The 23,997-nt window shown below is 38.2% G+C and overlaps 1 protein-coding gene across 2 annotated transcripts in view; it reads left to right on the plus strand.

Annotated features, from left to right (window-relative positions):
* CADM2 (cell adhesion molecule 2) overlaps positions 1–23,997 on the plus strand; it is a 908,788-nt gene that overhangs the window by 823,092 nt on the left and 61,699 nt on the right. For both annotated transcript variants that reach the window (XM_067543384.1, XM_067543391.1), the window contains one exon: positions 9,069–9,247. In XM_067543384.1, the coding sequence (XP_067399485.1) occupies positions 9,069–9,247 (179 nt within the window). The remainder of the gene's footprint in view (positions 1–9,068; positions 9,248–23,997) is intronic.

Consider the following 23,997-nt stretch of genomic DNA (forward strand, 5'->3'; position numbering starts at 1 on the left):
TCAGAATTCAAGTCTAAGATTCCCAGAAGATGAGGAAATTTAGTCTGTTTTCCCTTTGTGTGTGGGCAAAAAGACTTCCTTCTCTGCTGACTCAGTGAAGGCACAGGCTGCTGCTGGCTTAACTGTTGCCTCTCAGAAAAATAGTATGAGGAAGATGTTGGAGCGTAAAATTACCTATGATAACTAAATGCATAGGCAGAAGTTCTTCCCCTACCAGAAAAAATGAAGCAAGGGATTGTACATTAGACCTCATATTTTTTAGCCTCTCCAAAGCTTGTCAGTTTTATTGCTAAACAAACCACTCCCTTCAAATACTTTAAATTTTGTTTTTTTAGAAAGATAGATGAACTCAACCAGGCACATCGTCTTAAAGTAATAGCACATAGTACTGCTCTGGCCAAAGAATCTAAAGCATCAAATGAGCCTTGAGAGCATGTTTTATGATGTTCTGAACCTCTGTTAAAATGGCATTAGCCTTTATGTTGATCTTCAGATAGTATTTGGTCATCCTTTCCTATGGTGAAATAGATAATGGAATATTACCACCTGATAGTTTGCTACCCTAATACCAATGAATGACAGAGAAAACACTTCTTCCTATTGCATCCACTTTTTTATCCTCTTTGTCATGTTGGGTGGAATATGCTTGTTCATATCTATATCTTCTTGATAGCAGCTGCTACAATTAAAGAGTTAGGGCAGGGATGCATATAAAAATAAGAAAAAGTCTCATAAGGTAAGAGGTATATATCAGCCTTTTTGGAAATGGACTAACAAGAAGATGGGGTACACTAAAAAGATTTATCAGGTTGCAGCAATCCATCCAATATGGGCAAAGAAACTTTATTCCTTGAACAGGCCCCAAAATGTCAAAAACTGAATAGGAGGATTCTTTCATTGCCACAGAGGGCAGCTGTAAAGTCGCTACCATCCACTCTTTCATGAAATTGCAGAACATATTCTGAGGGAGAGGAAGCAGAAGTTATTCTGACGTTTTCATTAGGAGATTAGTCTAATTGCTGGTAATCCATCTGTGGGGCTGACTCTTTTTCCTCTTTGGATAGAGTATCAGGGGCTGGAACCTAGACCATAGACCTCCAGTTGTTTAGGTCTATTTTGTTTCTCTGCTGAATGTGGATCCAACCTCAGATCCGTAATTGATATGATCAGAGATACTACCAGAACTAGGAAGCATTCTTGTCATTGTCTTTGAAACTGGTAATATAGTATTTTGTTTAGATTTCTCCCATTAGACTGCTTTTACTTTTGGTCTGGGATCCCTCTGGGATCTGGACCTACGAACAGTGACCATCCTTTCCTTACTCATCATCTTCATTGCTGCAACAGACACCTATTATAGGGCCTAGGGGCTGTTGTGAATATTAATTCAAATGCTCAGATTCCCTTGTCCATATCTAACTTCCTCACCCTAATAATGTTTGAGTACCTTTATCCTATGGGTTAGTATATTTATTATTTCAACTAATTATCATATACATCAATTCATTGCCAAGACAAGATCATGGTTAAGCATTTGCCAATGTTTTATCCTAAAATATCCAAGCCTAGTTCAGTGTTCTTGTGGTTACCTGGTATAAATTTCCACCTTAAGCAAACCTTTCCTAGTTTCCCAAAATTCAGGGTGACTGTTGGGCCACTTGTGTGTGGCAAAGTTCACAGACCTCAAAGCCTTATGCTAACTTCTTAGCTGATGTCTTACAGATACAGGGCTGTAGGTGCCTTTGTGTTACTGCTGAATAAAATAAATGCTAACACTTGCTGTATGGGCTACAGCACTCTTGAAGTGAACATACAGAAGATAGAGCAGCTGAATCAATTTACCAGGGTCATGGTGGATTTGGCATCAGTGACAATTTTTAAATCAAAATTAGATGTTTTTCTGAAAAAAGATGCTCTGGGAATTAATTTGGGGAATGTCTATGGATTGTGTTATACCGGGGGTCAGACTAGATGATCATAATGGTCCCTTCTGGCCTTGGAATCTATACATCTGTGGATGGAGTGGGTCCCTCACCAAGGCATGCATCTTACATGGCATCTGTCACTGGAAATACCAATGGACAGCAAGCACATCTTTTAAAGTCTGCTCTTCTCTTTTTCAAAATTGTGGTGGCACAGAGATTATAATGCTGAACTCTAACTATCACCAACTAACAAACACCAACTTTAATACTAATAATGATCTACTGGCACTTAAAAGTAGGAAGGCTCCAGATTCAAGATAAATGTACTTCTGTCTGATAGTGCAATTGGCAGGAACTGAGATGCCATGCTCCCTTGTATATCCTCACCCTCAGAATGTGCAAGAACACTGAGAGGAGAAGGAGAAAGCATGTGAGCAGTTTAACAGGCACTCCTGGGAGAAGGTTCTATGGTCTAGGCTGCACCAGCCAGCACAAACCCTGAGTGGTAATATGCAGAAGACATTACAAAAGCAGATAATGTAGATTGTGACTAAATGGGGGGGGGGGGGGGCGGAAGGGGAGGAGAGGCTATAAATCCTACAAAGGTCTCTCCAGCTCTGAAATATTATACATCTCTTTCCCAAATGCACAATATTCCCCTCATAGATGATTTTCCCCAACTTTTTGCAAAACTATGGGGCATGCAGCTGTCAACATTTTCTGCTAGATTAAATGCCCCAAAACTGGCAACTCCACTCACCAGACTGCTCAGAATATCTACAACATAGGAAATTCCCTCAGGCTGTAAGCTTTATTGGTGGTGAATTGAAGAACCAGAAAAGTCAGAATCAGAATATGGTTGTTAGAGGTAAAATTAATGAAGAATGGAAGCAATCGTTCTGCTAAGATGATTGCAAAGATTACATTGGAATTTCAACCAAAAGTGATATGATAAGCATAGTAAAGCTCTTGTTCATCAAAGAATTTTTACTAGAGATATATTTTAAGGACTTCATAGAATGTAAGTGCACTGCTATTTGAAGGATTTATAATCACAATCCCAGGGAAGAATAGACAAAATATTTGGGAACTAATTTACTTGGCTTGTTAACATTGTGCAAGTCCTTTTTATATCCTCCTTATTCTTATCCACACTGGCTAAACAATCGTGACAGGATATTTAGATATCCAGATGGGTATGAGTGTTAACATCCCAAGAGACTGATCCAACAAACATTTATTACTACACATGTGCTGCGATAAATTGTCTCATTGAAATGAAAAGGACTACTCGTGATAGTTAAGATTACAATGATTGCTGGATTGTGCACTAAAATGACAAAAATACAGTTATAGTGTGACCTCCCTTTATGCAGAAGTTCAGAAAAAGTCAACAAAAGTTATTAAAAATAAAGAAAGTCTACTATATGAGAGAGAATTAAAATGATTATGTTTACTCAGTTTAGAGGGAAGATGAATTAGAGGTGATGCGATAAACCTATATACTTTTCCTAAATACCGGGTACATCTATACAACATGTGCTTCCCCCAAAAAACACTAGGGCAGCAAAGTCTCAGAACCCAGTTCAACTGACTCAGACTAACAAGGCTTGCGCTGTAGGGCTAAAAATAGCAGTGTATGTTGGGGTTTAGGTTTGGGCTGGAGCTTGAGCTCTGAGAACCGGCAAGGGGGAGGATCTCGGAGCCTGGACTCTGCCCAGGCCAGAATTTCTACACTGCTGTTTTTAGCTCTGCAGCACAAGCCCAGGTCAGTTGACCCCGGCGCTGAGCCTCACTGATGTGGGGTTTCTTTGTTTGTTGTTTGTCTGTTTGATGTGTAAACACACCCAAAGACTTCATACAGGTGGAGGTGAGCTTGAGAGTATGTATCAGTAATTTAGGGTTTAAGATAAATTCGAGATATTGTAATTACCCCCAAACCAACCATTAAAAACTCAGTACTCTGACCTCAGGGTTCAAGTGAGTAAGGAACCAAGAAATCAAATATCTTGATTTTAAAATATTTCATAAGTTTGAGGGCCCCAGTTCTGCAAAGGACTAAGATAACAGAAATACATTTCAAATGTGACCTTCTTTTATGCAAAAGAGAAGAAAAAGGCAACAAAAATTATTAAAAGCAAAGAAGCCTTCCAAATGAGAGAGAGAGGATTAAAATGATTGCTCACGTTCCATTGATTTCAATGAAACCTAAACATGGGCTTAAATTCTTTTTGGAATCAGAGCCTTAGTCTGCCCATGTATTACCAGTGCAGTCATAATAAATTTTAATTATTATTTTGAGTGCATTTCAGTTCATCCTGAACATTCTGTATTCTTTTTTTTTTTTTTTTTTTTTTTGCTTGTAAGCTTCATGGTCAGAAAAGTATTTCTCTTTCTTATGCATTTCTATATTCACTGAAAAACTCCTGTTTCACATTACAACACCCAAGTTCTCTGTAGAACTTCACATCAGACTTGATGTTCTCACTGCTGTTCCATTTAAGTTTGCAGGAAGGAACTGCAATATCTCTTGCTTTTTAAATCAACTTTTGAGGCTGACTTAGTCAGAGAAGACTCTTCTTCATTCACACCAAGAAATCAGATCCTGTCCCGATGTCAATTAGTGAAAGCCTATGGATCTTCTTTATTAGTACTAAACTCAAATTATATAAACATCTCCCCTCAGTAGTTGTTTAGAGATGTTACAGAGTTCAAGCTTTTCATATTAATTGGTTATATGTAAACTACTTTAATTTATTCATGATTAGTAACCCTAGTTTCTTTCTGTGAAATGAAGTGCTACTGTGGAAGTTTGTATACAATGCATGGTTAGTAAAAGCAGCACTTCATAGATAAAGGAGTATCGTGATCTACATTATCTAATACTTTATCATACCTTAGCTATTTTGTTGCAAATATGCCTGGCTTTGCTTTAAAAAAATTCCTTTTTATAAAGTCTTCTTAATTGAATCTATTCTGTGTATAATAAACAAAGTGTCTTCTATTGAATTCATTTATGACGTAACTGTTGAACACAAAGATTTCAGTCTCTGCAGATGTCATAAACCTTGAAAAATCAGCTTGAGCTGTGACTGAATGATCTCAGAAGTGTAGTATTCCTTGAACCATCTATGGATTTGTCTACATGGCAAAATATTAGAATGTGGCCACGAAGAACTGGATTAGCTGACATGATGTTGACCCCAAGTATTTGGCCTAGTGTTCAGTAGGACAAATTATTTTCAGCATCTCATCAGTTAATTGTGATTAAACCATTAATATACTACAAGTAATCAGAAGTATCTGGCACATTGATGAACACTATTTGTCCTGGGCTACAGTAACCACATTGTATAGTCAACATCATATCAGCCAATTCAAATATTCACAAACGTTCAATGTCCTAAAATATGTAGTGTACCCTATGTAATTTTTCCTGAATATGCAGATTATTGGGAGTATATGTGTGTCTGATACTATGGAATATTAAAGATGTGTCCTCAAATTGGGCATATTCCCTCCTCAAAATATTTAGTGTAGAAGAGAGATCCTCTGCTTGGAACATCATCTAACATAAAAAAATATATAGCCAGCTCATCAGTACAAGATTATAATAATTTACTCTTGGCTCTCCAATGAATTGTATAAACACTATTTATTAAGACATAACAAGGTCCTTGAAGTAAATGTAGCCAAACATTCACTTGATGGCTATTTGTGGTCCTATGGGTTTTCCATCTAATTTAAATGCAGATTTTTACTTTTGTAAAATATCACTGTAAAAAAGCTGGTTAAAAATGCATTTTATGAAAGCAGTGATGTACATTCTGGCATAAACACTTCAGAGTTCCTACTGTTGTGAATGTAAGCTATCAGTAAATTAGTAAAAGGGGAGCAATGAGGAGTGTGATGAAAAAATTATACTGATCAACCTTTGTTAGCAAATCATAACAAATCAGATTTCTACACTTTCCCTTTTTATACTGGACAAGCTAGTCATTTACATATAAAGGCGTTATATGTTTGTGTATATTAATATAAGGGATAGAGATATTTTTCTTTGTATAGTTAGGCCCTGTGTATTTAAGTATTTTCGTTCAGGAAGGGTGCTGAAGAACACATTTAAGCACATGTTTAATAATATTATTTAATATTAAGCACATGTTTAATACCCATTAAAGTCAATGGTACATGCTGATGTGATTTCCTGAATAAGGATGAATTTAAGCATGTACTTAAGTGCTTTCTTGAATCAGGGTCCCATAAACAGTTGATCTGGACAGTAAATCTAAGTTGGATTAAACAAGACTTCAGCAAACTATCACAAGGATAATTACTACTGTTAATAAAAATAAATAAATTATTTGTGGTCTTTATGAGAAAATAAAGTTATACTAAACAAGGATTCCATTTGCTATGAGTTGGGGGGCATTTGTCCCATTTCCCTTCCTGATTTTTCATAGCTCCTCACCAACAGGCACTGTGGTGTCTCCCCCAGGCCTGCGGGGACTGCTGAGGGTTGGGACAGGATGGGCCAGAGCTCCTAACACCCCAGTCCGGGATGGGACCAGCTCACTAACCTCTCCTGCCCCACGAGCAGCTGTGGTCCCAGTGAGGAAGCAGAAGCGGGAATGCTGACACAACATTGCCCCTACCCCCAGAATATGTCTGAAATTATGACCCTGCTACTAAACTCTGGGGAGACTTTAATGAATAAATCATTTAAAACAAAAATCAACATAGTGACCAATGATATGCTACAGCAAACATCACTTCACTTTTACTTGCAGTGCAAACATAAAGAAAATCATGTCCTTGCCATTCATGGGATTGTATTTTTATATCCATGATCTGAAGCCACAGTCAGCAAAGTACTTAAACATATGCTTAAATCCATCACATTTTAGGAAATATAGCTTATGTTTTTAAATTTCAGTACAGTCTGTAGGACTTAAGCTTGTGCTTAAAGTTTAGAATGTCAGTGATTTCTTGAGTAGTGGTTTGCTGAATTGGGGTCTCTGGGTAGATTCAAATTGGGATTTAAGCACCTTACTGATACTTTAGGCACCTAAGTCACATATTTAGATGCCACTGCTATTCACAAAACCCCCTCACCTGCCATCTAACACTATAGGCACCTAAACTCACTTGGTGCCTAAGGTTTTGCAGTAAAAATGCTCTAGGTGCCTATATTTCTGCCTCTGAGCATACACGTTAGCGATCCACAAACTGGGGGAAGATAGATAGGTGCTCCTCCAACTAACTCGTCTGTGGGCCCAATCTGGTAGGCATGCTCAGAGCCCACCTAACTTGACCAGAAAAAAGAGCTGGGGAGTGGAGCTTTGGATAAATAGTCAAAGAGTCATTGGAGTTGGAGAACTGGATCCTCAGTCTCTCACCTCCAAGGTGAGGGCCCTACCCACCAGGCTATAGAATCATTCTCAGAGTCTCCCTGTCCCAATGACTCTTCAATTATTTATCCAAAGTGGAACAGCTTTAACAGGAGTGATTGAGAGAGATCCACATGAGACTATCCCATAGCCCAGAGACTAGGACACTCACCTGAGAGGTGACAGATCCTTCTTCAAATCCTTTCTCTTAATACAGAGGCTCTCCCACTTCCTGGATGTGTACACTAACCACTGAGCTAAAAGTTATGAGGGAGCTCCTCCATCATCATCACAGCTCCTAAGAGGCATCTAACTCCAAGAGAGGGTTCACAACTGTGAATTCCAGGTGGGGATAGGCCCCTCCCTGCATACTGGATTTAGGGGCCTATTTCCCTGAGGGGCAAGGCTTGCCACAGACCCCTCATCTTAACAGCTAGTTAATTGGCTAGTTTCGGTGGCTCCGCGCTCAGCATGCTGCATTTTGTAAATCCTGTTTTTAGGCACCTATCTTTCCCCATTCATTGTATAGGGAGGCTAGGTGCCGAACAGAGGCTTTGTCAATGCCGATGATTTTCTGAAAGTTAGGCCTTGTGATGTTCAGCTAAATGCTGAACTCCTAAAAACTCTTTTATTCAGTTTAATTTTTCATATAGCTAAATGCTTTGTTATGAAAATTCAAATGTAAAAGGCCAAATTCTGCTCTCGGGTACGTAGGTGTAAATTTGGAATGATTCTTGATTAATTGGGTTCATTCCAGGTATTTACCTGAGTAACTGAGACTTTTGCCTATAGTGTACAAAGCTACTGGATATCATCAACACAACTGTAATCCAGTGTTTTGGAAACAGCTGTGAAGTTGTGTAGACAGATAATCATGAATAAATGGAAACTGACTATGTATAAGTAAACATCTTCCACAGTCCCTTAGGAATGTCTTTCTGACTCTAGCCATCCTGGATGCCCTCTAGTGGAGAGTCTGGTATCAAATGGTAACATGTAAGTCACTAGGAAATATACGCAAGGCTGCATACATTCCCTTTCCACTTTGCTCAGTTCTTGGCTGGGATGGCAACCATTGTTCAAGTTTGTCTGTTTCATTACATTTGGTTCATATCATCAGGTGCATGTTCAACAAGTTTGGATAGTCTCTGAGGTACATCTTGCTTCACTGATTAGCATCTCAGGTCCCTCAAGTAAAGCGTCATAGTTTCTCTTTCCTTCATCTGATGACTCCCCAGAATATCCTGACACCCCTTCACGTTCTAACAGAGGCTTACCGCCTTTTCCAAAGGTATCCTTCAGGAGAAGCTTTGGGGCCACTTAGCTATTGGGCAAGACAAACATATTGGGCTTTTTATGATTAGTGTATCATAACCACCTTTGGTTCTACTTTTGAACATATGGTGCACTAGCACCAGTTTACTAGGGGTACACTGAACTACACAAGCTACCCTTTGCATAGTAACATTGCAGGTGTATTATATGATAAGTGCCACTTTTCTGGAGTGTCATCTCCTTTGAACACATGGATTGACTGACATGATCGTGTCACTTCCAAAGTATAGAAGACAGTGCTGGATGCCCAGTATACCTGCAGTACCAATAATTCAAATAATAGATGGATTTTTCTTGGTAGCTTATAAATGGCACATGCCAATGATCATCCATCTCTAATGCTGTTGTCTGAGTGTTTTATATGCTACAGTATATGTTACATGTAACTGATAACAGTTTGTTGGTTTGGATCCAATAGGCCGAAACCAGTATTGTGGACAAAGGATGGTGGAGAACTACCAGATCCAGAGAGAATGGTTATCAATGGTAGGGACCTAAAAATTAATTTCCTAAACAAAACGGACAATGGTACATATCGATGTGAAGCAACAAACTCTATTGGCCAAAACAGCACAGAGTATGTCTTGATTGTACATGGTGAGTACATCTCTTTAAGTACTGTAAGTGATAGTATCTTGATTAATATTAGAAATGTTTATTGTTTCAACCAACTGTAAGCAAGTAGTTAAGACCACGTGAGAGAATGACAAGAAAAAAGAAAAGTGTAATTATTCTTTTCAGAGCACCATCTAGTAGTGAGCAACAGGATGGCTTCCTTTTATTAGTATGTGTCTAATAAATTTTATACAAAACGTATCTTTCAGATGTGTGTGGAGAACCCCTTGCTAATTAAGCAACAGGCAAAAATGTATTTCAGAGCATACTGGGAACTGTTTTATATAATTGCATCTGTAAAACATGGTGTTTAGATATAACTAAACTAGATCTATGTGGCTAGGTCACGTATAAACAAAAACAGAGACGTCCAAGGCAGATGCTATTCATTTTATTAGCCATTTAAAACAGGATACTGAAGATTTCTCATGTCACAAATTATAGCCTGGGCTGAGCACTCTTAATTCCCAAAGAAGCTGAAGATCTTGGGTCATCCCAGAGAATCAGAACCTATGTTAAAATCAGCCCCAAAATCGTCTCGTATTCCAAATTCATAATATTTCTTGTGATAAAATGTCGTGATTCTCACTTAACTATGATTATTGTTTTGTTTTGCCTTATTTGTCTTGATGCTTCATCTCAAAAGAATAAAGGCCTTAATATTAAGTGTGAAATAGCTTGATGCAACAAAAGTACAGTAGAAGCCATTAAAAAAGTAAGCATTTGGCTGCTGTTACCACACCATTACCACAGATATCTACCATTAAAAGCTGTTCCTGCAGGCACTCCTGTGTGGGTAACTGCTGGAAAATGGTGACTCCTACAGTCTGGATGTGAACCCAGGTCTCAGAGGTGAGATGAGTGCCTTAACACCATTGCGACACCTGTGGCAATCCCTTTTTTCCTAGCTTTTATACATCTACAACTTTTTAAGAAGCACTGGGAAATAAAAGGAAACACTTTAAAGTGAGTCTCAGACTGTCAAAAGATCACTGAAATGAGAAATATGGAGTCCATTTCCTCCTTGTAAGTAATTCAAGTGGAACAAATATATATCTTTCTCTGGTGTTTGCAAGCTAGCCAACAGCATGATTCACTTCAAGTGCCAAATTACCTTTAGGTAGTTTGGCAGTTAACATATTTATAATGAATGTTTCTCTAAGCATTTTGTAATTAGTCATTTTCTGGCTGTTGTTGAACTATAATTTATCAAAACACCCCATGGATTAATACTGTTTGCACTGCTGAAGTTCATCATTAGTTTATCCAGAATTAGTGAAACAAGTAATGATGGGCTCTTTAGAACATTGAGGCTTCACTGCTGAGTATTACTATGTTTAAAAAACAACAAAACAAACATAAACAACCCCTCTGTCAAAACTCCACTTAAGCTGATTACCACAAAATTTCCCCCATTAAATCCTTTAGGTAATGGTTTATTAGTTGTTGGCTGCATGCACACAATGTTTATGTCTCTCTTTGATGGAGTGACAGTTTACCAAGTGTGGAAATCCGAGTGGTCTCTGTATTTTGCCAGATGTCTTTTAGTGATAATTTGTAAGACCGTGACCCCTTTTATTTCTTACATCACGGCTGCCTTTTTACATTAGCTGTGACCATTTAATATCCCATAAGGAAGAATATTTCATGATAAACTGACTTGTATTTTTCACTTTGTCAGTTGCATGCACCCTATTGATCTGATTACTTTGCTACAATTTGATGGCAGTCTCTAAAATCATTCATTATCAAGATGCCATTCTGCTGTGTGTGACAGCACATTATGCATGTTATCTCAGTTAACTTTAACATTGCCAACAATGTCTGTTTTAGATACTGGAGCTTTTCCTAATTGCATTCATACAAATCTAGCATTAGAACTACAGGAGGCAATTTGGCATCCTAGAACTCAGTAACATTAAAAGTTGTATGACAGAGGATGTAATGATGCTTGCTATTAACAACCTGTTCCATATTGGAGTTATAAAACTTGTACTATGAATGAATGGTTGGGATTAATTATTTTATCAGGTATAGTGTAATTTGTTTATACAGATCAATTTGGGCAACCACTTGTCCCCTCTTTTGATCATTGCCTCCAACTGATCAGCTCTTGTAGACCTAATGAAACAGGAACTTCCCAAAATTAGACATTTTTACCTTCTTCCTGTCTTTTCTGTTTGAAAACTGATGAAAAGCAGTTTTGGTATCTTGCACTCATGTTGTCTTATTGAATAGAGGACATATTTTTCCCTTAACTTTATATTTCTAAATAGATTCTAAATAGCACTCTCTGACATCTCTCCACACCTTCTCCTATAGCTAATGTGGTGACATCAAGATATTTGTCCCTCCCTTATATTATGGCTTACATATCATCATATAGTCATGCATTCTTACTTATCCATCTTTCATTTATTATACATACAGTGTCAAATTTAACGTGGAATGGACCAAAGCCACATCAGAAGGGATTTTCCACATGAAAACCTCACGGAGATTCCCCCATATGGTCTGGTCAGGGAGGCAACATTCCAGAAAAGGGAATCTAGCAAACCCACAAAAAATCATGCAAATACCCTGTGCTGCTTGCACTCTCCTCTGGCCACCAGCAGCACCCCACTGACAGTGCGACTTCATTGAAGCTAAGCTACCAGTGAATTTGTCACAGCAGCCTTTAGGACTGCAGGGTGGGATTGTTGGTTATGTGTAAAGGATAATACAGTACAACTACTAGGGCTGTATTAACTTTTCCAGGTAAGTACTGTGGGGCTGGAGAGAGAAGAGTTGGCATCCCAATCCTCAACCTTCCCACTGCTCCCCTCTCTCTCCCAGTCTATGCACCCTTCCTCAACATTGTTCCTGAATTGTAGGAAAAGGATGCCACCAGAACAAAATGGGGAAATGATGCCACTAAGGCAGTTGAGTCCCCCTTCCGTGTGTGGAAGATCTTCTCCATGTACAGAGCAGTGCAAGCGGAAGCATGATCTCGCTCACAATATTTTTCTAATTTAATTTTTACCCTGATAAGATTTTTTTTCTCCTTTTTTATTTTATTTTTTTTTCTCTTTTTACAGAATTTATCTTTCTGGTTTTTTATCAAGTTTCTCAGACTTGCCTGTTTTCTTTTTTTACTGTTAACACCTATCTCAGTGGGACCCTACCCACTAATTCCTTCAATTTTCCAAAGTTATCTTCATAATTCAGAAGAGATTTAGACAGCTTAGAGCAGAAGCTTGCCTACAAAAATGAAAATGTGTAGTTTATCATAATTAGAGATTAAGAGTAAGCAAAGTGTTTATACATATTAATTATACAAACAAAGCAAGGAGTGTGTGATGCTTTTAAGTGGGCCAACGTAGACATAAAATTATATAGAAAAGTAGTTACTTCTTCCCACTGTAAATGAGGATGAGGTAATAGTGTTATGATGTTGGCTGATGATAGTTTAAATAAATATAGCTATACACAGATTAGTTGCAATTTGTCTGTTATAGTTAGTATCTACTAATATAAGTCTTTTTGTTTCATTTTTTTTTCATTGTAAGTAAAGGAATCTGGGTTTAGAAAAAGTGAATTTATTTTACTCCAGTAAAATGTGTTGACTATGAAATTGGTCTATGCTGCTTTGTTGAACAAATACAGCTGCTACTTTTTGGCAAGATGTATCATACCCCATTTTTGGTGATGATCTCTAGGCAGCAGATTTTATGCTTTCTCTCTTCTTGACTTTATTGAGAAATTTTTGGTTACTTGTGACCAAATGCTAGTTATTAAACATCACTATACAGAACAAACTACCAAAATTATGACGTTCAACTCAAAAATGTATTTTCTACTTGGAAAGCTTAAGTAAAAACTCCATTACTTTAGTTGAAGTTGAGAACTGAATAAGCCTATCATAATCAAGCTAAAGACATGGCTTGTTACATATGGAGAAATCGATCACCTCTTGCTGCCACCATCACTAAAGACTTGGTTTGTCCTCAAGTTCAGCACATAATATCAGGGATGACAGAAGTTCAAGTTAGCAATGGAGTTCCCCTCAATAAGATGAAAATGAGACTGAGGCTTAAACTCAATGTAGTATCTTACTGACAAACAGACCAGTGTCAAGATAAACTCTTTATTAGGAACAGGAACTATGAACAGAATAAGGTAAATTTTCGACTGCTCTGTGTAGCTGCAGCCTGTGATTGCTGTGTCCCAAGTTTCTTGTTTATGTCCAAGCAGAAACCAAAGCCTGAGTGTCCAGAAAGTGTGGCATCTCTACACTTTTTGGAGGATTTACTCTATATCACACTCAGGACCATAATCTTCAAACACAGCTTTCTTGTCTGGAAAGCTGAACTAGGAGCTCCACTAGTTCATTTAGCAGTGAAAATTCATCATGTGTAAGCAATTCCATTATATTTCACCAGAGGTCACTAGTAGAGCAATGCCTTGAAAGACTTACTTAATATCACATGATACCATGTCAAAGCCATACATTAGATACACTGAGACAAGTGGAATTACTGTACATCACATATCTTATGATGTTGCAAGGTAATGTGGAAGTTAACTTGAGTGACTACAAGTCATGGATAAAAGACAGTTCCTCTCATCATCAAATACAATACATGTAGCAGAAAGAGCTAGCCCTGGTGTTTGAAGGCTTTCTCCTTGGCATTTACCTTGGATTAATTTTTTCTCACTCCCACTTTTTCTATGCTTCTTCTGAGTTAGATAACACTATAAAGAGCAATCAAATGAATGTGTGAGCCATATCCTCTCAGTAGCGTTTCAAATTTAACATCTTAATCTTCAAACCTCAGTCATCTCGTCTCCCTTTTTCATCACTGTTGACAGTTCCACTATCGCCATACTATTTACACTTTAGTGGTCACCTTTGTCTCCTCCCTATACAACTTTCTTCTCATCTGGGTTTTTGCCAATCCTTGTCACACCTTCTGCAAATGTGGCCCATCTCTGTCCCCATTGCTAAAACTCTGGTTCACACTAGAACTGGCTGGGAAATGTTATTTCTCTCCTGCAACAAATTTAGATTCTTTTTTAAAAAAAATCTGAACTAGGGAAAAAAGTCAGAACTTCAAAATATTTCACAGGAGGTAAAATTCCATTTGGGGAGAACTGAAACAATTTTTCATCTTGCTCCCAGCTATCTCTGAGGCTGCCCAACACCCTCCCCACCCCGGGCAGCTGTCTTCTGTCATGGAAAAGAATCACACAGCTACATTTTAGTGTTGGATCGAGTGCCGCTTTAATTGTGACACACACACAATCAAATAACCATAGCTATGGGGAATACTATAACCATAGGGAAAACCCAGGTGGCTATAGGGAAGTCAAGCAACATGTTTGTATGCTGGGCAATAGTACTTTGCCTGGCTACCAGGTACAAAAGACTTATATAGGGGTTGCTTAGGTTCATTTACATGTTGATCGTATAGTGGAATTTGATTAACAGTTTATACTTAACAGGAAAGACAATTATATGTACAATGGGGTACGCCAGATGTTTTCACAGGAAAGACCAAAGAGTCACTTGATTATACAATGTGGTTATCAGGTACCCTGGCTATCACCCGAAGATGGGTGGCTACACAATACAAGTTCAAATGCTAATTTATATGGAATAAATTCCTATGGGGCCAGGAAGATGGGGAGGGGGGGAGTACCGATACTTATCAGAACAGGAGATATCTGTTCACAGACTTTAAAAGGCCTAAGGCTCACAACAGACAATTTGCATTTAGAGTGTGGTTCAGAGACATCCTGTGGGATTTTAGCATCTTTATCTTAGTTTCAGTTGGGACATCCTGTTAATGGTTCAACCTGGGGCTTCTATTTCAGTTTCAGGCTACAACTTTAGGCCAGGCCTTCTATGATCAGTTTCAGGCCAGGCATTCTATAATCAATTCTATGATTAATTCTTTGATTCCACACTTCCTATGGAATCAAGCAGCACAAGGAGCCAGCTGCTCAGGAAGTCCGCTCCCTGACTTCCCAGGGAGTTGGCTGCCCAAGTAGTTGGGGAGCGCCAGAATGCTGCTGTCCTTGGAGTCAGCGGCGCCCAGGCTAGCAGAAAACTAGGTTGGCTGGCAGGCCTGCTTTTTGTCTGCCTGTTTGGTTGCCATTGAAAGTTTTCTTAGAATTAACACATCCCCACAGAACATTTCTGATCCATTAGGTGAGAATTTCCCATGAGAAAAGTGTACATTCAGAAAATTTTCAACCAACTGTACTTCACACACAGTTATTTCTTACTTTAGTACTATTGTAATCTCTTCCTCTCAGCCTCCGATTCACTTCTCTTATCTCCAGTCCATCCAGTATGCTGCAGTTAGTTATTTAGGATATGTCTACATAGCATTTTAGAGTCCATGGTGTTACCCAGGGTTTTCAGAATCCAAAGTAGTGATAACTTAACTATTTCAACTCCAGGCAGGAATAAATCAGTGGGAACACAGCATTTCCATCTCATAAAGATTAATACAAGCAAGTATGCTCTTATCTAAAACTAGTTTTTATTAAATTTAAGCACACACAGCCATAAGCAATACATTTATCATTATCATTATCACTCCCATAACCGCATTGGTCATTGGAGTACCATCATTGATGAACAATCAACCAATTGTCTCCCCCCCTTACGATTGTGTGTCGAGACTCCACAAAGTCCATTCCTGTCCACTTTTTATGTTGTCAATCCATTTTTTCTCCTACCTGCCTCTTCTTCTCTTCCCCTATATTGTGCCTTGGGGGATTATCTTGGATAGGCCAGCTGTTATTGTTACATGGCCACACCACTTCAGCTTTCGCTTCTTCACGGTCCTCAGGAGATCTTCATATGACCTAGCACATTAGGTAATGATGTTCTGAATCTCTTAATCAGTGATATGGTCAAGGTAGGAGATGCCCAAGATTTTATGGAAGTATCTCATATCCACTGTTGGTATTTTCTGTTGAAGTTCTGTCGTAAGGGTCCATGTCTTGCATGCATACAAAAAATGACCAGTGCATGCAGCAGTTTCAGTTTGGACTTCAGGGAGATGTTCTTGTTCCTCCAAATTGGCTTTAACTTTGCCAATGCTGCTGTAGTTTTTGCAGTTCTTAAAAAACAATGCTCTAAAATTGAAGAGTGCATTAACAATAAAATAGCAAAAGAGTCTTCCAGGTTGTAAAAGATCTGATGAAGGAAAGATGGACCAAAGCCAACTCAATTCAAGACAAAGAAGGGAACAGTCTCACAGAAGAAAAGAACATCATCAATAGATGGACATACTACTGCTCTGATTTGTACAACCACCAAATAAATGGAAATCCTTGTGTCCTAGATTGCCCATATTCAACAGAGGAGGAGGATTTTCCAATACTGCGTGAAGAAGTGAAGGTAGCTGTGAAATCACTCAAGAACAGAAAGGCTACAGGTATTGACAACATCTCAGCTGAACCGATGAAATTTGGAAGAGAAAGAGTATTAGATGTACTCACCAAGATCTGCAACAAGATCTGACAGACCAGTGAGTGGCCCTCCTGGTGGGCAAAGTCATTAATCATTACTCTGCCAAAGAAAGGCATCCTGCAACTGTGTCAAACTATCGGAGAGACATAAGTAATGGATTTAGAGCATCCCAAATAATGACCTAGAATCTGCGATGGTATTGAGTAATTTGCAGCAGGTCAGTGTTGGTCAGACGCTTTCCCACCCAGGAGTAAAGGTGTCAGGAAAAATCTCTCTCGATAGCTTCAGAGAACTGCTCCAAAGTACATTCTGTTATATGGTTCTTTTATACTATCACAAAACCCATAAATCATTGTGACCCCTACTGGGTCATCAACTCTCCTAATTTCAATAAGCTACTTATTAATAACACATTCCTGACCATCTTAATCAGCTTCTGTATCATAGACGCCTAAATTCAAAGTTCCCATCCATTTGTTTTCGTTCAATCTCAAATTGTTGACTCTTCTCTCCCATTCTGATTAACAGAAACTGCCAGCCTGCACTTATCTTGCCTCTAGAAGCCCTGCTTATTCAAATTAACCCTTAGCTATGTAGTGTTCTATTTTATTAATTCATGATAGCTGTATGCACACAATATGACTGCTATTAGCTTGATCAACTTCTGGGGTATAAACCCCCCCAAATCCAGGGTAACAATGGAAGCGAGTCTTTCAGTCCAGGTTGAGAGACTTGGGCTAGTGGGGCTCAGCCTAGCTCTCTAAAAATAGCAGTGTAGACAGAGCTTTGAAGTCTCTCCAGTCCAAGTCACAACTTCAAAGCACTGTGTACAGAGCAGTTTTTAGAACACTAGCATGAACATGTTAACCAGGGCTGGGAGGCTCACTGCTCACAGGTTCCAGAATTTGACGTAGACATACCTCAATTCTGATACTGCTCTGACCACATCACCCATTTCCTCACAACCTTTCGTCAGTACCTTGTCTCATTCCATATCATATTCAAGCTTTTCACCTAAACCTATGAGACTTTGCACATTTCTTCATTTGCATGTATCTCAGCCTTTACATCCACCCACTTTCCCTCTTTCATGCCCTGATTTCTGGTCATTTTTCTTAGCTGGAGTAGACTCATTATTGAAGTAAACCAAATATCTTCACTCTTCAAAATTATCCTCAGAACTCACTCATTTTGGTTCACCTTCTGCTGCCAACCTCCATTCCAGTGTCATCCATTTTTCTCACATGCCCAACTTTATCTTTAAATAATTTAAAATTCTGAACTAATCAGATACATATACAACCAGACAAACGCCATTATCTTTATTTATTGTAACCTCCTTTACTTTGTCTATTATCATCCCCTCTTGTGCCTGCTGTCGTCCCTAATTGTATCATGTTTAATCTCAATTCTAAAATCCTTTTAGCAGGACCTCTGCCTTCATACACTTTTGTAAAAGCACTAAGCACACCTGCAGTGTTCCAACAGTAATGATTATTAGAGCATTAAAATAAGGTTAAAAAAGCTTGAGAATTCTTTAAGAAGAGGTAAAATTGCATACTATAATTGGCCTTACCAAGTGGGAAGTAAAACTACTGCTCTGCAAGTATTTTCTTTCCAGTGCTCTAAATTAATCACATGCACTGCTTTTGAGCATCTTTTCTTTGCAAACATCTCTTAAAGATAAACAGACAAAATATCCACTGCAAGAGAGAAAAGAAGCGAGAGGCAGACAGCCATATGGAGCAGCAGGTCTCATTTTAATAGAGTAACCATATGATTGTTGTTCACATCTCTCAGTGAGACCTTCCAGACATTGAGCTAGTTGGACAAACGTTTAAGCAGCCTGCTAGTTATGGGGATAAAACATTTCCTTTACAGCCATGACCAAGTGGAGGTTGCTGCTGGGACTTCTGAAAAGAGAAGTAGAATTGGACATTGGTAATATGGAGTGATAGTAACCTCTCCATAGTTAAAAATTTACAACTGAGTTTTTATTATAAATCCAGCTTAGCCCCTGGCACCTATAAATCACAATTAAATAAATATCCACCTCAAAAAATAGCTTAGGTCTGGGGCTGAGGAGTGAGTGTGTGTGTATCTTTTTTTAATCCAAATTTGAATTGAAACAGAGGAATTCATCAATGTTCAAAGAGTCTGTTTTGTTGCTACTTGGTAGCTCCCCAAGCATTGATTATACTCTAAATTATTAAAATTTTAAATATAATGGTTCATCAACTTTAATAAGGTTTAAATAGACTGGGCACCCATGTGCTTATATGGGCAAAAGAAAAGTTAAGATTTGCTCTCGTGGACTAAAGGGTATCCAGGCTTGTTGGCTTTAGGAGAACCAGAAAAAAATGGAAGGAGAGATTCTGCACCCTTATGTGCTGCCCTCTTACAATCTCTTTGTTTCCCTCCCTGCCCCAAACACACATACAGATACCCATAAAATCCACAGGAAGGGGTTTCTTCTTCTGCACAAACTCCAGCATATTCAGAAGAAGGGTTACCTTCTTGCAAATCTTAAGAGGTGTGCAAGAGTGGGGATCTACTCCTGAAAATATCAAGATATGCAACTAGAAGGTGTGGGGACATCTTCCCAGCTCATTGTTAGGACTGTTATAAAAATGAAGGAAATTTACACGTTTTCTTGTAAGTCAAAGTTAATGTTGAGGTGCATCTTAGTGTTTTAAATGTATATTACTTTCCAAGAACATCAACTTTCAAAGAAGCAATAAACCCAGGAAATCCAGAGCTTAGGTTACACATCCACAACAGCCTTTGTCTCACATTTGCATTGCATAATATTGTTTCTGCACTTTGGCTAAGGAAGTCTGTTTGTGGGACATATTTAAGTGGGAGAAGTCTGTTAAGACAGTTATGGTGAAACTGTTGGCTTAATTTTATCGGTGAACTGTCCAACCCTTTGGCATCAAAGATTATTTGAAATTGTTTTCCATTGATAAATGCCAGTCTTCAACTGTGGATATCTGCAAATTCTAACATGTAATGTACAAAGGAATGACACTACAACCCATTCCTATGTGAATGTATGAGTTAGTCATGCATTTCTGTATGTAAATCTGGAGTTTTGAAAAATGGTGTTAATATGACACGTTAAAAATGTTTAATTTGTTACACTGATGTATAATTTGTTAATTAAGAATATGTGATAGTTCTGCATTTGAACTTATGGTGTAATGCCTTAAAGAGGTGCATAATGCATGCTGACTTTGAATTTGAAAGTGCCTTTTTCCATGTCCATAGTCATTAAACACATAAAGTTAGTATTTTGGATATATATGTAGAAAGTAAAAACAACGAGCATCCTGTAACACCTTAAAGACTAACAAATTTCTGCGGGCATAAGCTTTCATGGGCTGCAACCCACTTCTAACAGCCCACGAAAGCTTGTGTCCTCAGAAATGTGTTAGTCTTTAAAGTGCTACAGGACTCTCGTTGTTTTTGCTGTAAACAAACTAACACGGCTACCTCTCTGAAATTTTTCACTATGTAGAAAGTGAATCTGCAATGGAATGCACCTGGAAATAAGTGTACTGCAGATAGTTCAGTTCTTAATGTAGCATTTCAACCACTTTACCTGTAATTCTTGATGTCTTGTTAGTAGTTAGCAATGCAATGCTGTTTTTGTTGGGTTTTTTTGTTCCAAGCATGGGTTTTGGTTTTTTGGCTCTCTGTTGAAGCAAAATTCAAGTAATGGTGTAAAATTTCCCAAGTACTTAGATGTTTTTGAAAATTTTACTGATGATTATTATACTCTGACTTGCTTTTGAGGTGCAACCTAAACTCTGAATTTTATGCGTTTCTAACTTTCTTTTTTAATATTAGAATTCTTTAAAGATAATATACACTAAAATCTTTGATGGGTCTGCAGCTTTAACTTCACTTTAATAAAGCTATTGTGTCAAAATTGGACTTCAAAATTACCTAGGTTAGTAACAGCATATACAATACTATACATGTTAAATGCCAACTTAACATCCATTGTTTATTAATTTATTTATATTGAGGATGACATGAATGCATGAAGTAAATAACTGTTGCAGCACCATTTAGTTAAAACAGATAAAAAAGTTAAAGCATACCAATTGCTAATGATGCCCCATTTCCTACAAGCTCATTTATTATCCATATAGAATAAAAACTGTAAGGGGGGTTATGATAATTACTCTGTAATCTTGAGCATTTTTAAGTAATTGGAGCATTTTCTTTTTTCTGAGCAATATACAAGTAAAATTTAGGATGCATTGCAGTCAGTAAAGTATAATGACATTCTATTTCATTTTAATAGCTCAGATTTCAGTTGATCTTAGCTTGGTGCTACATCAGCAGTACATTGTTCTACCAGAGGGTTGCAAAGTTCAGGAATGCCATGCAGATCTTTAGTTCTAAGCAAGTGGGAGCTACTATAATCACACTATCGAGATAATGTACTGTAATTTGAGTAAAGGGGAGTGAGGATACCTTCTCCAAAAGTTGTGATGCATCTCTGACTGACAGCTATAAAACAACCCACAGGTATGTGATCTAGGATCCCTCACACAGCTCTCCTATGAGTCGAGAAGACAACAGAACGAAAAAGGGCAAAAAGAGTTAAATACACACCTTTGGGATTGGCTTGTGGCAATCCATTACTATTTCCTGTATTGGTAATTTGATGTTAATGAAGGTTGGTTGTAGTTATTGGGCTTTTTAGTGCTAGTAATTTTAGTAACTAACTATTAGTGAGCTTTTGTCAAGTTTACCTTAGTGAGCTATACAGCTATCTTTTATATATGATGTAAAACCAAAAATATCATCTTAAAGTTCTTCATTTGATTTTGGCTGGATGTTAGTTAACATAAGGAGAACTGGTCAACAATCTATAAAGTAATATTTCATATGATTTTTCTCCTTAAAAATAAAACAAAAAAGACAGCATTTTTTGTCACAGCCTGCACTGAATATTTTAATTCATTTCAGATATATTTTATTTACATTTCTTTATATTATAGACTCTCATTTTCCTTTTTTGTGTGTGTGTTGCTGGCTTTTTGTTTTTTGGGGGGACACGGTTCTTTTTCACTGCTGGTAATGCCTATTAATTCCTTATAACGTTTATTATGATTCTTCATAATTAATAATTCATTGTCACTCTTCAGATAGCACCCTGTAAAATTTGAGATCTTAAAACGCAAGCTGGTTGTAGTTTAGAGCATAGCAGAAGGCATCCAAATCCATAATGTGCATCTTAGAAAGTAGAAAACAGTTTATTTTTGAAAATAACAAAGTTCTACATTTATGCAGTATTATTAACTTTTTGGATCAATGTTATTTAAACCTACCATATATTATAAGTGAAGCTGATAGTGATGCCTATGACCCAGATTGCTTAACTCTTTCTGTTATAAACCCATATTTTCAGTTGCTTAGAACTTTGGAAACTTCAGTTTGGGCTGAGATTTTTTCATACTTCATCTTTGTTTCAGGCTATTGTTTTATTTTTTGGTTCTTAAGTTTCAGCAAAAATGGCTTAGCCATCCCCAAGAATAGTTTTGGGGAAAATAGGTAGTTATGGCCATGTTTAAAAAAACATGCTGGTTTCAGAGAGGTATCTTTTGCTCTCCATTTGAAATTTCACTCAGATTTGGTGAAGATTTAACTTCTGAAAATTTCCATTTGCACATGCTTATTATAATGTATTAGATAAGTGCTGCTAAAATCAGTGAATATTCCATCTGAATGCTCCCTGTCCCACTGACTTTTCATGTCCATTAAGCATGCTCCAGGCTCCTCCAGATGGGACACAGCAATAGCATGGGAAGGAGTGCTGGGCTGAGAGCCTGGAGGACATCATGAGACTCAGCTCTAATCCTTGATAGTATTGATGATTCTGCACACAGCTCTTATTATTGAACAGTACCTTTTACCACCACCTTACTGATGGTGTAACTAAGATGTTGCACACAATGTTTCCAAGCAGTACAGGAAATAGAACCCTGTTTCTAGGCACTGAGTGTAGGTATTGTTTTTAAGCCATTGCATCTATCTTGAATCCAACTGCAGGTGGGCAGATCATTCCTGCATAGAGCTGGATTGTAAAATTATAATTCTACCCAAGTAAGGGGCAGGGTATAGCGCACTGCTCCAGGAACAAGGAAGTAAACAGCCTGTGACTCAGAGGGTATGTCTGCACTATGAACTAAGGGTGTGATTCCCAGCTCACATATACCTGCGTACACATGAGCTAGAGATAGTTGTGTAGTGGCAGTCGCATATCCAGCAGCAGTTCGGGCTAGCCATGCTGAATACGTACCCACAGGGCTCAGGTGGGTTTGTACTCAGCATGGCTAGCCCCTGGAGCTGCTGCCTGTGCTACCACAGATACACTACTATTTTTAGTGTGCTAGCTCAGCTGAGAGCTACCTGAATATGTGTACAGGAGCTGGGAATCATACCCCTAGCTCATAGTGTAGACGTAGCCAGAGTCACAATCTGGTTCTTGCTTCTTCCTTACTCCAGGATGCGGAAACAATCTGTGCCATCCATTTTAGGTGGCACAGATTACTTCCTCATCTGTATGGGTTCCAGTCAGTTGGCTAGTGCACTGAGGGATGGAGCCAAAGGCTCTACCTGTGCAGGAAGGGGAATAGCAGCCTGCTGCCGCTGTTCTCCCCCTGCATAGGAATAAGGGGACTTTTTACATAGTTTTACTCCCCTATGCAGGCTCAGAGTAGTGTTCCTGATTGAGCCAAGAATGAGGTTCCTCATAGCTGTGAAGAGAATATGACCTTCTACCATTGATAGAACCCCAACTTGAAATTGTAATACCTTTCTCCAGTTTTTCATAGATGAACCCTTGAATCAATCAGCAAAATGTGTCTCAACTTCCTTTCTATTAAAATCACATTCTTAATTGCCTTATCCTACCATAGAGTTTCTGAACCAGTCCCTCTTCTATAACGTGTGTTACACAGAGACACAATGGTACTTCCGACTGCCTTGAACTGTCCTAAAAATGCATGCCAATTTTTCCAGGTTGCAGGAGTGCCTTATCCTCCTCCTTTCAAACCTTTCATATGGAAAGGAGAAGAGATGGTGTAAATTCAATGTGAGTAGAGCCAGAGAAGGTATACATCTCATACAGCTCATTGCAGAAAATTAGGTTGCAAAGAGGAAATTTATTGCCCACATGGTTGTGAGCATGAAGCAGCTAAAGATAACGTTGGATGGATAGAACATTGCTTTTTGGAGGCATACA

Source organism: Emydura macquarii, unplaced genomic scaffold (genome assembly GCF_026122565.2).
Source record: "Emydura macquarii macquarii isolate MOO-44397 ecotype Brisbane River unplaced genomic scaffold, CSIRO-AGI_Emac_v2 contig_75, whole genome shotgun sequence".
Taxonomy (NCBI): Eukaryota; Metazoa; Chordata; order Testudines; family Chelidae; genus Emydura; species Emydura macquarii.